The sequence below is a fragment of the Antennarius striatus genome, chromosome 8 (assembly GCF_040054535.1).
Source record: "Antennarius striatus isolate MH-2024 chromosome 8, ASM4005453v1, whole genome shotgun sequence".
Taxonomy (NCBI): Eukaryota; Metazoa; Chordata; class Actinopteri; order Lophiiformes; family Antennariidae; genus Antennarius; species Antennarius striatus.
Window position 1 is genome coordinate 21,405,009 of NC_090783.1, and position 18,168 is coordinate 21,423,176.

Here is an 18,168-nt window from a genome sequence, read left to right on the forward strand (position 1 = left end):
CACAAATCATGTGACCTTCCTTTTTGTGACAAGTTTTGAGAATTACCATGTGAGCTAAAACAGTCAAGCGATGCACCTGGTATGTCCAAAGTAATCGTGATGTCCGTGTCAAATAAAGTTTATCTACTCTCTTTCTCCAAGTCATTACTTCAGCCGTCTGATGAGGTCCTTATCAGCTTTAGCAGCTCCCCAGTGCCAGAATTTTAAAGATGTTGGTGGGAAAGAGGATGGAGGGAGTTTTAGAGGGAGGAATTGATTTCAGAAAGAGGAGACTAAAAGGAAAAGTTTAGAAAGAAGTGTTTTTGTGTAGTTCTGCTGTTTGGCGAGACAACAAAGATGGAGGACATGCATGCAAATAGCAGGAGGCGGCATTTCCATTCATTCCTTACCTGCTCACGTGGGGCTTCTCTCATTGATTTTCTGCTCTTATTGAGCGGCTCTTTTATTTACACACGACTTTATTTATTCAGGCTCACGATGGCACTCGGGAGGAGTCCGCCAATTACCTGTGAATTATTGACGAGGACACCGTCGACCTCTGATGTCTCCCATCTCCGGCTCTAGCCTTCACTTCTCATTTTCTTTGTGTCTTCTCCCTCTCCATCTGTCACATCCCCCTCCTACTTTTGTGTTTTCCATCTTTCTCATTTCTTCTTTTTCTTTGCATTCCTTTCTTTTTGAAAAATTCACCTTGCTCCATTATTTCCTTTTTATCTGCCTCTAATGGGAAGTCAGGAGAAATCATGAAATTGAACAACTGAAACACAGAGACACACACACACACAGGTATGAATGCATATATGCACGCGCGCGCACACACACTCAGTTTTTTTTTAACATATATATGAAAAGGAAATCCCAGACAAATACACACAAGCAAACACACAAACTGGCATTATCTGGGGCTGAACAGGAATAGAGGTGTGTATCAATATTGAAACCAGGGAAGGTAATGCGAATCCCAATTAATGTTGCAGCTCTGGTGGCAAAGACTTGCGTCAAAGGTTTGGTAGGCAAAGCGGACCTCTTGAGATCACAAACACAAATGTGATTTTCAGATATGCACACACTTAAAAGCAGAATTTTCAGGCGCTTGTATTTTTGGATTAGTAATCCTCCCAAGAGTTGTCTATATGAACACGGTTGTTAGTTAAAATATTTCTGTCAAAACCTCTTCACCAAGCACACATTTCAACTAAGCTTTAATGAAGAGAAAATGCAACTATAAAGAGATGAGCCATTTTCAGTGAAAAGGGCTCGATTAGGTGTCACCCTCACTTCATTTTCTCTTTAAATGTTTCCCACTTCTTTGGTATGCAAATTATTTCTTTCCACTTACGGTACTTATAATGAATGCTAGTTAGAAAAAAAAGAAGCAAAAAATTGTTGACTGCCGTTTGACTTTCATTTTGGTTTTGAAGTTTGGATGTCACAAAAATTATTCCATTAATTTGCAAAGAAGTGCAAAATGTTCTTGTTTTATCGTATCACTGACGTTTAGAGTTACTCATGACATGTGCGCCATTTTGCTGCTTTTGCTTAGAGTGTTTGGTTTACATTTTTCTGTTTAGATTGAGCCTTCAGGTGAACCGATTCGGCGGAGCTCTGCTGGAGTAGTAGCCTGAAGGCATTCTGGTGAATGTTTAGACTCATGACGTGAGGCATATCTCCTTCACTTGGAGGCGTGCAAAGAGGTGTTCTGATGGGGCATGTACAAAAACAGGAAATGCAGCTGTTAGAAAAATTCTATTACACACCTAAGGCAGCCGTGTGTAAAGTTTGAAAGTCACCTAGAGAGCAGATAAAGACTTCCAGAGTTTACAGGCTCAAATTAATACATGACACTTGTAATAAAAGTATGGTTCAATTTCATAGCAAAGCTAAGATCATAAACCTTGACTATAATTTATGGTCATATTTAGCATAGCCATTTGTGGCCATTGCCAAATAAGGTTAGTACTGTAATACAGTCAATGGTTTGTACAGTCCAGTTAAGTCATGGCCAACGTTAACACTAATCGTTTAATTGTGGCCACAATTCTTTGTCACAATTGAATTGGAGACCCTGATTATGAACTCTTTGTGAGATCGTGTGACAAAACAGTTTCACTACAATGTCACGATTTGTCTCTTTAAAACCGTTCTGTTGTACAGATCTAAAAAGAAGATATGAGATTTCAATTTGTGAAAGCCAGACAAGATACCATCTTCATTTCCATAGATTATGGACCCATATGAGTGGCAACAATTATCTAATGTATTTTGTCATTAGGCAATTTTCAAAATTTACATTTCTTTATCGAAAATGTCCTCTAAACTTAATTATGATTCCAGAAGCAATTCGAGAGGAATTAGCAGAGTTTAGAAAAAGAGATATCATCTCGTCAAATGTAATCCAATTGGCTTAATACTTTACTTTCAACATACTTGTTTAATGCAATATGTGCTTTCAGTTGATATAAATAACTTATGATGTGACATCACCACATATTATGTTTGTAGATTTGATGTGAAAACTGCTGCCTGTGGTGTACATTTTCCCTACAAAAACCAAGTGCCTCTTGTGATCATTGTAAAATAATGCACTCAAGAAAATGGAAACATTACAGAGATGAAAAGTTTTAATTGCAATTTGAATTTCCTACCGTGGTTAAATTGAAAACACAGTGAGCTAGTAAATAGAGCTACAGGCTGGTGCAAGCCAACTAGGATGTGATTGATCTACTTTGGCATTCAAATTTGCAATTCGATATCTTGCATTCTGGGATTCAGATGGAGAGTAGTTCTGCTTGTCTGAAAATCAAATAGACTTATCTAGAAATTTTAAAATACAATGGCCAAAAATAGCTATAAATGACATTTTCGTAGCAATAAATGTTGATTGCGCATGGGACATTAGGAGGTGGAGGATTTTGATGCATGTGGCAAAAATGTATAAAGAAAGGTCAATGAAGTGTCTTTGCAGACCGACCTAATATCTCAAAGAAAGTGTGACAGTATGCTGTAGAGGAACCACAACCAAACTCTAATTTAAAAAAGAGAAAATGAATAAGTGTCTGGTTTCTTCTCAAATCATTCTAAATGCTAAATGATCCACTGTGACCAACAGCTTGTCACCGTGTCTGCCTGTTTCTTGCCTGGAACAGTTGTCTGCTGTGTCCAGAAACAATGACATGAGAGCAGTCAATGTGAGCAGAGACAGTCAAGTTGTAGACCTGACAGAAGAACAATGAGCTGAAACTCAGCAGCTTAGTAAAAGCAAGAGGAGCAGCAGGACTGAAATGACATTGTGACGCCTTTCACTGCGTTTGACCCATTTTTTAAAATAATACTACTGATTATAACGTATAAACAGTACTTACAATATGAGACCATGCTTTTCATTTTAAATTAGAAATCATACTTATTAAATTGTACATTTCTAAAAACAAACAAACAAAAAAACAAAAAAATCGCCTGACTTCATTGTGTATTCTTTAAATGTTCACTGTACCCTTATATCTGGGCTGTTTAAGTTCAGATTTGGCAATTCACATCAAGTCAGAAAATGCTTTCTCTGAATTGATGTGTTGATATTGAATATTGGATATTGAAATTATACAGGCACTGTTATTTATTTTTGTTGTTTGAGTGTCAAAGAAATATACCGTGTGTTCAATGCAAGGAAATTGTGCCTTCTTGAGACAAACAGGACATTTAAATGACAAGCAGGTGTGCAACCAGTTTGGTGACAAAGAAAATATATTTTTCATTTACTTGATTTAAAATCTGCTGCAATGCCTATAAGATTTTCAAGTAAATTCAGGCATATTCACATTCAGGCATATTCATATGCCTGAATTTACTTAAGTAGGAATGAATGGACTTTTGGTTGGTTTGCATATGAACCAGACCAGTAAGAAAATGGTCATAGATATGCATTCTTAGATTTGCCAATGATTTCCTTGCGCACAACCTGTAGGGTAACAGATGGAACTTATTTGCACTTAGCTGCATTTGGAGCACTTGTATAATTAAAAAAAAGAAAGAATAATAGTATATTACTGGATATTTCTGTATGTTTTCCATTTTAGTTAAAAAAGTAAACATAAAACCGTGAAATATAGAAATTTAAATTTCAGGATCTGAAATTCTTTCTCTTCCTTTTATCATTCTCTACTTTACATATCAACAGCTTCGACCAGAGCTGACTGCCCACACCCTATGAAAAAGGAATGCCGCTGCCTAAAGCTGGATGGATAGACCAAGATGAATGTGATTGTGGGAGGATTGCAATGGAGAAGACTGGGAGCAAGGGGAGAAATATATATATATATATATATATATATATATTAGTAGAAAATGGTGAAGACAAGATGCAATTTAAAAACCAACTCAACACATTCATTCATTTAATTTATTTATTTTATGGTTTGTACTTCCGGCATAAACCCCAGAGTACTCCATAAAAATCCAGGTGAGTGCTCTTACAGTTTATTTAAAAATAATCTCGTAACCTTTATCTTTGTCCTCTGTTCTCCTCTTCCGTTCTTTTCTGCAACTGGCAATGATTCCGTGACCGATGTTGCCTCAGACTTGGGGTTCAGCCTGATAAATGACTCTGTTCATCATTGGAGGAGGGAGGAGAAAAATATAACTTGGTTGTCCATCATCCTTTGTCCAAGAGCAGAGAGGAGATTGGATATTGACCCGAGGTCGTCTTCTCCAAGTCAAGATATTTGAAGACTCTGTCATGGAATGATCCAGAAGTCCCATACGGTATTTCTCTGCACTAACATGCTTCTTCCAGTGTACACTTTCCAACTCATCTTCACTATATTTGAGACACCTTTCAAAAAAAATAAATTGCTTAAAAAAACACCAGTCAACATCTTGTTGAAATTAATATCTTGTAATCAGAGGTTGAATTCAAAAGTCTGAAGGTAATAAAGGCCTTTTCCCCTGATTGTACTGACATCATTGGAACTCTGCTCTAGAATGACTTACTGCTTTTCATCACCAGTAGTTTACAGTATAATAGCAGTCATAGCAACTACAGAGATTATTAAGGCCTTCTTTCAAGTCCACGATCCTCATTCAAAAATTACTGTCCCCCTCTTACCCCCGCCAATCGGTTTGTATTTTTCCTGTCTCTCTTTCACAAGTCCCATCACTATAGACAGTATTTGCACAGCGCCACCTGGCCGCGGAGAAAGTCTCTGCAGGGACAAAGACGCCTATACTTGAGGGAGTGACCTGCACAGCTGAAGAGAAGAGGATCCCTCTGGAGTCCACACTCCCGTCGCAACACAGAGAAGGCTGGAAGGATGTGGTTGATCTCTGAGTCCACCACCTCACACTGCACGTTCAGCCTGAGGGGTGAGCAGAGAAGCCGAGGTCAGCACACTGCCTAAAATTACAGTTTTTTTGGGTTTAATCACGGGCAACAATTTCCTGAAGCGATAGATGATAAGAAAAAAAAAAAAAGGTCTTTATTATTGTAGATGAGAAACATGGAAATAAAATAGGTAAACATCAAAAGGGATGAGCAATGAAAAGTGAAAAATAAGACACAAGAACTCCTTTTGTTTTATTTTACACAACAAATGTCAATCTCAAAAAGTGAGAAACAAAATGAAAAGAATTTTTAAAAATCTGCAGATATGAAACGACCACTTACAAAGGAGCCCAGCGCTGTAAACTGAGAATCATCAAAAAAATAAATAAATAAACAAGAGATTCTTGAAGTATAATTCAAGAGTAGAGAACACAAGTTAATGGCAATCAGGAGGGGGTCAGGCTCCGAGATCTAAAAAAATACCAGCAAGTTTTTGTTTCAGCTTCCTGGAGGTGGTGCAGTCAACAGACATAATAACCTGGTGACATCGAGTCTCAACCGCATTCAGTGTCTATTCTCACAGTATAAAATAAGTTACCAAGTGGGGCAGTTCAGAAAGGTGAGGATGAAGTTGACCATCAGGAGCTTTTGGAAACAGAGCGTGTTGTTTTTCTTTGCAGGAATCTTGATTTTTTTTTTTTGTATGTATGTTATGTATGTTTTCTTAAATTTAGACTTTACTGACATTTTGTCTTAACCACAAGTGGTCTATCTGAGATGGGAGAAGAATACTGTAGGTTTATCTATAGGAACACCCCATGACACACATTACTTCAGAGTAACTTACCCATGCAGGGCTTCCTTGGTGTTGATAAAGCGAAAGTGAGCTGGTTCACAGACAAAACCAGCTGACTGGCATGCCTCTACACAGGACTGACCCTCTTGAGATACCAGAAGCCTGAGGGAGTTGAGAGGAGGCCAGGCTGAAGGAGCAGTCACATTGGACGCCCAAACAAGAGCTGTGGAATTGGGAAGGGGCACAAACAAAGGACTTGTGATCCTGCTGCCACCATCAGATCTCTGTCTGGAGAAGTTGTTTGGGATGAAGGGAGACTCTGGAGCACAGAAGTCCTGAGGGCGAGAGATAGGGTGGCGCTAGTTTGTGCAATCATATCATTATTTGGGAACGTGTCTTAGAATTTCAACAACACAGAACATGTTCACAATTTATCAATTCTGTCCACACAATCCTTTCATTTCCATATGTACATTCATATATTTGTGTAATCATTCCCTGTTCTCTTTGTGTCAAATAAAAAGATAACTAAACATTTGGTAGGGATGTTTCTAATTTGAGGTTTGAGGTGGGGCGCCTGGCGGAGTTGTGCGACGCCAATAGCTCGCTTTAAGCTGTGCAAAATCTGAAGAAATCCTAATAAATTTTCAGAGGGATGAGGTCGTCACATTGGCTGTAATGAATGGCCAGATAAAGGAGAATGGCGGGACTTTTTAATTTCTTAGGCTCCACTTTGTGTCATATATTTAAGTGGGAATTTAATGCCAGCTATATAATTCAGGAGAGCCCATCAGAAGATTCATCGTCTGCTAAAATGTGTGATGAGGTGATGTTGCACTTCTGCAGAGCTACCACGAGCAGTGTCCTTGTCCTCTCAGACAACGTGACATGATAATCGCCCTTGAGTGGGAATATAGAAAGACTAGTTCACTCAGAATCTAAGATAATAGGCTCTGAACTTCCCGTTTTCTCTCCCGTGTCTGTCACACTTATCAGATGTAAGGTGCAAGGGGTTGATTGCCGACCTCTATCACCCTGCTAACTCCATTCTAACGCCCCAGCCCCTTGGGAAGGAGATTTCATAGTCTTAAGAGCAGGATGTCACACTTCAGGAACAGCACATACCCTGGGGCCACTTAAAACACAAACTTGGATGCACAATCCCTTTAAAACAAGGTGACTAACACTTTTAAAACAGACATAGCAGTAGAAGCTTATAACCTGCGTTTTATCATACCATGTGTGTCTGAATGTATCAGCGATCCTATTTCACCTCTTCTTCCTTTGAGGTATACAGTATCTATACTTATGTACTTGTTTGAGCATGGAAAAAAAAAAGATCAAATCTGAGCATTACTAACAGTTTATGTTATGCAGGTCCTGACCTAATCTAATGTGGATCACAACACAGCAGTCTGTAGCTTCAAACTGAGGAAATAAGTATGACTACAAATATCTAGCTAACTGGAATCACCAAGTGTAATAAATACTTGTTCACTGTTGGAGTGTAGATTGTCTGTTAAATTGGGGCAAGACAATGTAAGCAGATTTGTAAAACACATGTACACTTCAAGATTTATTTATTTTTCACTCATAAAAACTATGCAAAAGATGTTATAAAAAATACAATAAATATAGCTATGGAATTTAAAAAAAGCATGTCATCATCTAACAGCAGTGGCCTGTTTTTAATGCAGTGATAAATAAGGATCTGGTGTGATCCTGTCCTGCTAGTATAATGCATATTATACTGTTGGTATAACAGTAAATGCTGTATTAAGGGTTTCTTGTGGGTTTCTTTTTCCACACCGGCTGCCAGACAGTAAAAGACAAATGATGTTTAGAAATGCACTACAATTGAGGTGAAACTATAATTAATAAACTTAATCAAACTCTCAGTATAGCCAATTGAACACCCAAATCACAGAGATAAAATTTTAAAGGAAAGATATGTCAGAATATGTTCTGGTCTCTACGTGTTGGTCAAATGTAGTAATATATATTTAATCAGTGTCATATGTTCAAATAAAGACAACTGATTAGGTGGGGTTTCTTCTTCTTTCTTTCTTTCTTTTCTTGTTTCTTTTTTTGATAATGTCAAGCCCTGCTCTGACATTCTTTCTGGCATTATAAAAAAAAATATTTCCTTCATCCCAGTCCTCTACATCTACCACCATGCACACACATCTGCTCTTCTTCTTTTCTCATCCATCCTCATTAGATTAAGTAGAGCCTGAAGGATGTATAGTCATTTTTAATGAGAGTAGGGATGATTAAACTCACAAGTGCAAACTGTATATGCAGACACACACATGCAAACTCTGTATGTTGAATACACCCAGTGATGAAATATTGAGCAGTGTGGAAAGCTTGATTGGTGAAAATAATCTATACATAGCATGAGAGAGGGATGATAAGTGACTGAAAGAAAGAATCTCTGCCTGAGTTCTGTTCAGCGCTCTGGGTACCTGTCTCCATCTGGTCCTCACCTGATGCTGAATGTAGGAATGGACTCTTTCCAGCATCCCTTCACAGGTGTACTCGTAAGGCAGAAATGGCTCCACCTGAAAAATTGAATAACACAAACAGTCCATTTCCATATTATTTTGCACATATTAACTTCCAAATCAACTATTTTCTTATATATTCTTATACAGTCACATTTCTGCAGGATATAGTCACAGCATGTCCCCTGCTTGGGACCTCATTAGACTTTATTTGCATACCAATAGCGGATCCTCTGCAGTGGTGTGCCGTTTTTGTAACTAGAGCAAACTTGTAACTTTTAATTTGTTGTGTTACAGATGATCTGAACACACTAATATATATATATACACAGTATATATAAAGGCTGGACTTCACCGAGATTGAAGTCTTGTCTTTACACTCTGCCTGCCTTTGTAAATTATGCCAGATACATTAAATTGCATTTCCCACCTGAAATTGAAGCTGTACAATGCTCAACCATGTGTGAAATCAGACTTGGCCCATTTCAAATGAAAACCACTAAGAAGCAAGTATGCAGGGATGATGCAATTTGAGAAGTTATGCACGCTGCAAATCTGATCAAGGCCTTATGTTAATCAACTTTGTAAGCTGTAGCAAAAAGCAAACATTAGGACAGTCAGGCTTCCTACAAAAATAATCTAATCTCTTGTGATTCCTTCCATCGTGACAAAAAAAAAAAACAGTGGACAAAACTTGAGCAGTTTGGCAATAATAGTCTCAGCAAGATACCAATTTAACAACGGGGACCAACACAGGGGCTCCACAGTGGTGCAGTGGGTGCAGCACTGCTGCCTATATTCTCTTTTGTGTGACGTTTGTATGTTCTCCTCTTGTCCGTGTAGGTTCTTTCCGGGTTCTCCTGCTTCCTACTACCTCCAAAAACATGCAGCTTAGCTGAACTGGTCTACACGACTCATCCAGGGTGTACCCCAACCTTTGTCTACAGCCTGCCGGTACAAACTTCAGCAGAACAGCGACCAGCAAGGCAGATAGATAACTAACTGTAGATGAGATGGCTACAATCATCTTGTCTACATAATTTGGTAAAATATCATGTAAATGCACGGTCAGAGGAGAAGGAAGGAAAGAAAGAAAGAAGCAAAAAGAGAAAGAAACAAAGAAAGAAAGAATTTGTCAGACCACCAGATTGCTTTGTTGTGTTATCTGACTCTGCTCCTCTCACTGTGCATTTGTGTGTGCGTGTGTGTGTGTGTGTGTGTGTGCGTGCGTGCGTGCGTGTGTGTGTGTGTCTTGGTGTGCCATGGCTCCAGTGAAGGGTGAAGAATCAACTCTCCCTCTGTGGTTTGGCTGTGCAGACAGAAACAGAGCAGTCAGCCTGTGCTGCTAAACTGTAGCTCGTCTGATAACAGAAGGAAGCCGCAGACCGCAGACGCACAGATACAGACGTCACATCTCCTCTTATCTTAATGCAAACAAATTTCCAAGCTTCCAAAAGCTGAAAACTTTAACATATTTGAATGATCCCTTTATGACCTTGCTGATCTTTGCTCAATTTCACTACGACATACTGATGCAATATGGAATTAGCCGAATTTGAAAGATATGAAAAGACATGGCAGGACCTGTGATGACATTTATTCCATTTTCACATCTAAAATAACACCTGCTGGCTTTCCAGCTACATGCACTGCAGACATAATAAGTAGACAGTCAAAGCATCGCACAGAATTGAAATCCACTCTTTAATTTCTCATGCAGTAACAATTTAATGAACTAAACCACCTGCACCTCTGTGACTCGTACTTTACTTGAGATTTAAAAAGTTCATGCTGTGTTCATTTCATCGTGCCAAATTTGCCTGGTTGGTACATTAGTCTTTGATTACAATGAAATTGTAACATTTTGTAATTGTACCGAGATAAACTAATAATCATTCCGCTCTCTCTGACACCGTAATGCTTTCCTGAAAGATTTAAATCTCCTTTCTTGACTTTTTTAATTAACCTCTCTCATACTCTTGATAGTTTCTGGCATTTATAAAAAGTATTTTCAGTCCATATTTCCTTTTTTTTGGAAAAGTTCAGATGTCTGCAGTGTCAGACTGCTACCCACTCTTGTGCTACATTCTGGATAAAGTGGTTGCTTCAAAGTCTAGAAACTCAGCTCACAGTTCAAACAAGAGCAATTTTTTTTTTGGATATTTCACAGCTATTCCTTGATGGCAAAACAAACAATAGAAGAAAAAAAAAAGAAAATCCATTCATCTTCATTGAACGGAAGGGATTTATTATAAGAGCTCCATTGTTGCAGATTTTTTTTTTTTCTGTTCAATTAGTGATCATCTTATTTCATGGCAGACATGCTTCACATTAGGTAACTGATAGGGGTTTAATCCAGCTGACAGTATGAAAATAACATCTCATCACTGAAGTCTGTTTTGACAGCAGAAGCTGAATGGGTAGAAAAGGCATCACAGAGAACTACAAGGGCAGTGACGCAACGTCTTGTTTTCTGACCTGCTGAGTTACACAGTGGTTATGACTACCTTGGTACTCATGATTTCCCTGATGGCAGAGTCAAACTCCAGGGAGTTGTTGTAGTCCACTGTCATGACGTAAGGCCTGCCGATGTACTGCTCTGCGTACGGGTGCTGGGAGGACACCTACACAAAACAAGTTACATAGTATGAGGGCAGTACAGTATATTAAAAATAAAGAATGTTTCTTTTATATGTTTCTAGCGTGATATCTGTAGTTAGGAGATCAACTATTAGTGGCATTTTATTTTACTAGACAACAAGCTTACTTCTCTAGATGTGGGCTTGCCTCTGAAGAACTCGTGATTGAGTGAGCTGTGAGGTGGGTTGAACTTTGGCTGCAGGAAGATGCAGCCATTGGCTATGGCCTCCAGAGGTGCTGGTCCCTCATATGGGAAACCAAAGCCAATGAAGAGCTAGAGAAACAACCAGGACTGTTAGTTTGTAGTTACGGTAATTAATTTCATCATATCTTTTGATGTGTATCCGGAAAAGTAGGTCACATGTGAAGAGAGATGCAGAATCGAAGCTGTAGCGTGCACGCAACACGACACCCGCTGCGAGAATGCAGCAGGTAAAGTGTGAACCACTTTTTTGCGGTCTTACTTTGGCTTTACGCAAAAGCTGCTGCAGCTCATGCTGTGGTAGCAGTCCGTGGTTTTTCACAAAGGGTGGGACCTCAGGAGGTCTCTGAGTCTCGTAATACACTGTACCATGTACTTCCATGTACCTGTGCAGAATCTGCAGGAAACCCTCCTTACCCTGCTGGGAGAAGGAGGGGGGGGGGTGAGATTGATGGCATAAACAGTGTCTGCTTACTGCACAGAAAACAACATGATTAAAGTACAGTATGCTCTGCTTGTATTGTCTTTGAACTTTCTTAGAACAGTCAGCTGTCTCTGTGTAGCTGTTAGCCATAAGGTGTCAGTATAATTATTCAGTACACTGCGGTGCCGGCAACTTCCTCTCAAAATCAAAAAACTGCACCTGAAATGAACATGTGTGTTCATATTAGGAAATAGGAAATGGCTTTGAAAAATTGTTTAACAGGTGGAAAAGGTACATCAAGATAACTCAATCTATTCAAGGTAAACCTCGTTCAAATCTCCTGCCCATTTCCGAACCTTACAACTAAAACGCTTTTCGATATTTCACGACATTTTATTCTAACAAAATCAAATAGTTGAAGAACATCGTAGCAGTTTTAGGAGTTCAGTCGTCAGTAGTCGTTGTGTGCCTCCATGGTCTTGATTGTTTGGAGTATAGTGTTTTTTTTTCTCAAAATCAAACAAGTAATTTGTGAGTTTGATCTATGATCATGCAAATAAGAACATTCAATCATTTGAATGATGTCAACAACCAATAGGTGTGTTCTTTCCACACCACCAAAGACAAAGCAGTGCACCAGACAAATACTAAGTAGGGAAGGGGGCTGCAGGCTGGCGCAAAAATGTTAACAAGCCTCAGTTCTCAAGAAAAAGAAGAGAAGCGATAGAGTTGCGAAGTGAATGCGAGTGGGTCTTTGATGCTACCTCCCTTTTGGGCCACAAGAGAGTGGAAAGGGAAAAGAAGTAGACAGACTCTCAACTATGGTCATATCCACACTCTGCAGCATCTTCACATTTTCCTTTTGGCTGTTTATTCAGTACCAATCTCTGCACCCAACGACCACTGTGGCCAAAAGCTGCTTCTATTTCTGTCCCATTGATCAACAGTTTTTCCTTCCTGCAAAATTACACCAGAAGAAAGATGGGAAATAATCTCAGGAGCAAACTTCTTATAGTCTTTTAATCAGTGACCCCAGCTTTTTGCTAAAACTACACAGTGTCTGAAAACTGTCTGAAATGCATAGAAATTATTGATAAAATTTAGATTTTCAAAGTCCACTGGTGTGTGGCAGGCATAATTGAAGTGCACGTCATCTGTTTCTGCTGTCACACAAGTGACCAATAATAGATGATACACATGAAAACGAATTATTCTAATCTCCGGTGTGCTATCTCTACTAGCTCTCATTGCTTCTTGTTATTTGCAGATACGTATTGGATACAGTGAAATTATTCTCTGCTCATAGATTTTATACTGACCCTAGGAGGAAGAATTTGGTTAAAATGTAAATTACTGATAAAACCAAGAGGTTTGAATAGAAACATAAAATGTCATTGAGCTCTTTCAGTAGATATCTATCTCTTTTGCAAAAATGAATGAAGTAGAGCTCGTGTAGGTAGAGAGGTGTGAATAAAAGTATTGCTTACACTCTGTTCTACTTTTGCTCGGGCTATTGGCATTAAACCCCGGTACAATAGAATCAGAGGGGGACATAGTCAAAGTCAAGGTTGAGTCTGATGACTGCGTGAACAACAACAACAACAACAAGAAAGAAAACATCATCAACAACTGAATCATTCGTATGAAGCGTAACCCTGGGCCAGAATATCGACCGGCCTTCTGGCATTAAGCAGCTTACTGTATATCCCTGTACTGCAGTGTGCCCCCCCCCCCCCCGCCTGCAGCCCTAATTGGAGGCAGTGGCGATCGATAGCTTCCTTTGCGAGGATTTTCTCAGCCAATTAGGAGATTAACTGAAGCGCTAAGTACAGCAGACATCATGAATAGGAAGAAGGAGAAACAAAGGCGTGGATGATCCTGTAACCCACACTTATTTCTGTGGGTAAGTGCAGGTGAACACTTGCAACACTGGTCCAGGGCTGATGAAAAGTATGAACTGCCCAGAAGTTCTCAACACTTCACTTGATTTTTTTGAAATATTGCTTCAGAAAATGTTTATATTGACATAAAGTTGCCGATCCGTTGTGCACACTGCATGTGTGATTGTTATAATGCCGAAAAGATACTTAAAAAATGTAAATTAAATTAAAATTACATTAAAATAAAATTTTAAATTAAAAATTCAATTGAATTAAAATACATGCTAAGCTTCAGGGTCCCTTCTGTAGCAAAGTTTGTTTACACAAGATTCTAGTCAGTTTAGAATTAGGCGTTTCTTTGCAGATAGAGGATATAATACAATAAAGTGTCTTGTTTGCAGTTGACAAAGCTGCAAAATGATTGTATTAAAGCTATAAATGAGGTGAAAGCTACTAGAAGTGCCAAACATTGTTATTACTGTTACATTCGCTGCATTAGCAAAGTTACTGTCAAATACAGGAAACTAAATTGTGGCATGTAAATAAAAAGTCCTATCATTGAAATGAATAGCTATCTGACCGACCCAAACAAGATGGTTAAAAAAATAATGTTATGTCGCAATTATAGATAACACCTGAGGCTTATGACCTCTTGACAATCAGCGTGTTTGTGTAAGTAACTATTTGTATATTGTAAGTTTTTAATGTATACCATATATTCAGATGATATAACAGGAACAATGGGTGAAATAAACAGGCTCTTACCTGAAGCTATTGAGCATCCAGCCACGCACGCACGCACGCACACCCATACGCACACACACACACACACACACACACACACACACACACACACACACACACACACACACACACACACACACACACACACGCACACACACACAGAAAGGGAAAGATAGAAAAAAAAGAAAAACAATCAGACAAACTTCCAGACAGACAACAATACCACAATGAGGGAATACATTTTTTTTGCTTTCCATGTATAGCACTTAATCTATGCTACTCAGTCTCACAAACCATGAATGTAGAGCTAAGACAGCCACCAATTGTACAGACAATGATTTAAAATAACATATAAAGTATACATGTATTTTTTTAAGTCCTTTTGCAGCACTTGTCAGAATGAGATCAAGCAGTGGACACAAAAATGTGAAATGTAACATTCAAGACCAGAACAGTAAACATAAATAACAAGGCAGTCAGAGACTGCAACATCCCGCGAAACCCCTGAATACAAAACTTTACCCTGACTTACTTTCATAGGTCAGGGTCATTTAACAGAATACCCATGATCCAACATGTAACTGGTGCATTCTATGTGTCATGAGCTTTCAGAGATGTATACCTAAAAAGGTATAAAAGTGAAAATGTGACCTTGACTTAGTTTTTCAAAGTCAAGGTTGTGATCTAATTTTCATCCCCTTGCCTCCTTCAATGTAACGTCTTTTGTTTAGTCTTTCTATCATATCCGGTTCCTGAGATATGAGCAAAAATGTCTCTGGATAAAAAAACATCTCAGATATTTTCAGTGTGACTAAGACCATTGATCAAAGCTACTGTAGTGCTTTGATCTATGGTCTTACTCACACTGGCCTTTTCCCTTGTCAAGTGGCAAAACTGTACACCTCTGCAGACAAACTTGTCAAAGGAATATTCCTGGATCACCCAAACTGTAAATTTTCTTCATGTAGAACCAAATGACGGTTGGATTGTTTACAAGTTTGTTTTTTAAGATTGTGGGTTCCCTTTTTTGTGAATACATGCAGCTGTAAAACACGTGCACCCCATGCATTGTGTGTGTACTCTTGCACATGCGAGAATGTGAGTGTATTTGCTGTATAATCTACATAGTACCTTCCACATGCTGGCCTCTTTCCCGTACACTACGGCCATGTTGTTGACTTTATTCTGCTGGATGCTCCTCTTCTCTGTTTCATTCAGTTCCTCCGAAACAAAGCCCATGAATGAGTTGTCTGGTGTGTGCGCTGAATGTGTGTGTGTGTTTGTACATGAGAAATGAGGAGAAGGAAAATGGTAACAAGGAGGGGGAGAACAGTAACAAGATAAAGAAAGGTTCACTGTGAGAAAGAGACAGAAAAAAGCAATAGATCTCTGTTTGCTGAAGTTCTGGGACTTGCAGTCACAACTGGATCTCTGTCTATTATAAATGGTGATTGTCATAAAGACAGCTGTCGTTGACTCTGGACTTTGGGCATTGTCTTGATTTTAATTCTGATTCTAGTTTTGATACTACTGTGTGGTCCTGGTTATTAATATGAGTGGTCTGATTGTATATTTACTTTCTCTGTAACAGCATTTTCTCTAACATGATGATTCTCTAAAAAAAATGTATATTCCTGTCTCACAGGAGAAAAAAAACATTAAAAACAAATATTTATTTTATAATATATAAATATAATATTTTTAAAATATATGATCACAGTATAAAAATACTTTTACACAAGTCATGATTATAAGTAATAAGCAAATATACCAAATGATGTGATGTTACAAATCTACAAAAATGTACAGAAGTGTAGTTAGAATACAATAAGGAATAAATTTCTCCTGTAAAAGGTCACCTTAGAGGGATGAATACTGTTACTTTAGTCAGTCAACCTGCCTATGCTAGGTGAAAGAAACTCTCTCATGTGAAGGTCCGCTATTGGATATCCAACTTGTAAATGTCAACCTCTGAAGCAGACAAATAAAGAAACTTTCAAGGTTTGTCAAACACTTCTGAACCTTTTGTAATGACAAGTAGCAATGAGGCAAGTAACCTACCTAATACCTATTTGTATTAATGCCATCTATTCATTTCTATCCACTATGTTCATTCACAAGTGTTTTCATAGTGTGACTGAGGTTTGGATGCACATATATACTGTATATTTGTACTGTATATTTCCTTTTAAGAAATAAGTCTGGCACAAGTTTACCTTTGTGCTGGCTTAGCATCATTCAGGGTAATATGAAGCTACACGTTTGAGCTTTTCTGTGTTCCATGGACCCCAGCTCTAAGCACTCATTCAAATGCCGCATGTCATCAACATAAAGAATTATCACAAGCATAAGTAAATCTATTTAAGAACCAATAAAATAATAAAAACACCTTAATGATTATAGTGGAATCTGAGGTGGAGAAGCAGTTCTAATGTGGAATCAGATTTGGGTTTACCAAAGCAAGCTGAAATGGTTTTACACGTACCGTCACAATGTAAAATCTATTGAAGTTGGAAGAACTATGTTTATGTGCCCAAACTAATTAAATTCTGCATTCTCAAATTTCCATAACTTATATGTACAGAAGTAAATAAAATACATTTTGACTGGCAGGTCTTAAAGGAGCCTGTCATAATACCTTGGGGTATTGGTAAGTCTGTGTGTCTACAATACTCCACACTGAAGTACCATCTGTAATTACATTGACACGTTTCCAAACTGAATTTGCAGGCAGGGGAGTTTAGTAGTCCATGTTCCAGTCACCAGACTGATAACAATAAGGGCATTAAACAGCACATGAGACATGCTGTATAATATGGCACAGAAGACGAAAGAAAAGGAGGGAATGAAAGATATCAGCTTAAAGGGACACTGGAAGCTGTGGTAGTGCTGGAAATAGCGGCATTCGACAGTTTCCTCTGAATTAAGGTGAACGAGCAGCCAAACCTGTCAAACAAAATGAAAACATGGAATTGGAGTTTTTATCCTTTTTAAAAATGACTGTCAAAATGATGAATGATGACTGGTATTTGTGTGAGTTAATGGGTGTTTCGTGAGCGTGTGTGTATGTGTGTGTGTGTGTGTGTGTGTGCGTGTCAGTCGAGTTTTTACTTTCATATTTTGAAGTATAAAGCTTATAAATGGATTATTTGATTACAAATAATTTATAAAATGAGATTAGATTATTAAACAATCATGAATACACAGGAATCATATGTTTCACAATGACTTGTTGTTTTAATGAATAGATTATTTTATTTATTTTTTTGAAAGTTTCCATTTAAGTTAAGTCTAAATTTAAGTTTTGTCTAACTCCACAATAAACTCGTCTTTATGTTGATCAGAGTCTCAGCCAGATTTTCTGAAACCAAAATTGTATTTTGATATTATATTTTTATTTAAAATATACTGACATTACTAACTTTCCACCAGTTGATGCAAAAATCACAACGGCGTTGGGATTTATGAGGTTTTCTGTGAAGGTCAGGTGAAAAATTCAACCCTGAATATTTCTACGCTACTTTTAAATGTGAAGAAACGGGACTTAAGGTTTACAGGTTGTTTTGTTTCATCTGATGTTTGCAAGCTGAGGTGGTGTGAACAAGGTGAAGGTATAACAAAAGATATTACAAAAAGATTTGCCTCTCAGTCTGATCAG

At 38.2% G+C, this 18,168-nt stretch overlaps 1 protein-coding gene across 1 annotated transcript in view; it reads right to left on the reverse strand.

Annotated features, from left to right (window-relative positions):
- Positions 1-4,456: 4,456 nt before the first annotated feature.
- Positions 4,457-18,168, reverse strand: part of LOC137600401 (alpha-1,6-mannosylglycoprotein 6-beta-N-acetylglucosaminyltransferase B-like) — a 94,004-nt gene continuing 80,292 nt past the window's right edge. The window contains exons 11-18 of the mRNA XM_068322012.1: positions 15,642-15,772; positions 14,532-14,537; positions 11,725-11,883; positions 11,388-11,534; positions 11,128-11,244; positions 8,603-8,677; positions 6,165-6,448; positions 4,457-5,351 (exon numbers count right to left, since the gene is read on the reverse strand). Of these exons, the coding sequence (XP_068178113.1) occupies positions 5,153-5,351; positions 6,165-6,448; positions 8,603-8,677; positions 11,128-11,244; positions 11,388-11,534; positions 11,725-11,883; positions 14,532-14,537; positions 15,642-15,772 (1,118 nt within the window). The 3' untranslated portion in view covers positions 4,457-5,152. The remainder of the gene's footprint in view (positions 5,352-6,164; positions 6,449-8,602; positions 8,678-11,127; positions 11,245-11,387; positions 11,535-11,724; positions 11,884-14,531; positions 14,538-15,641; positions 15,773-18,168) is intronic.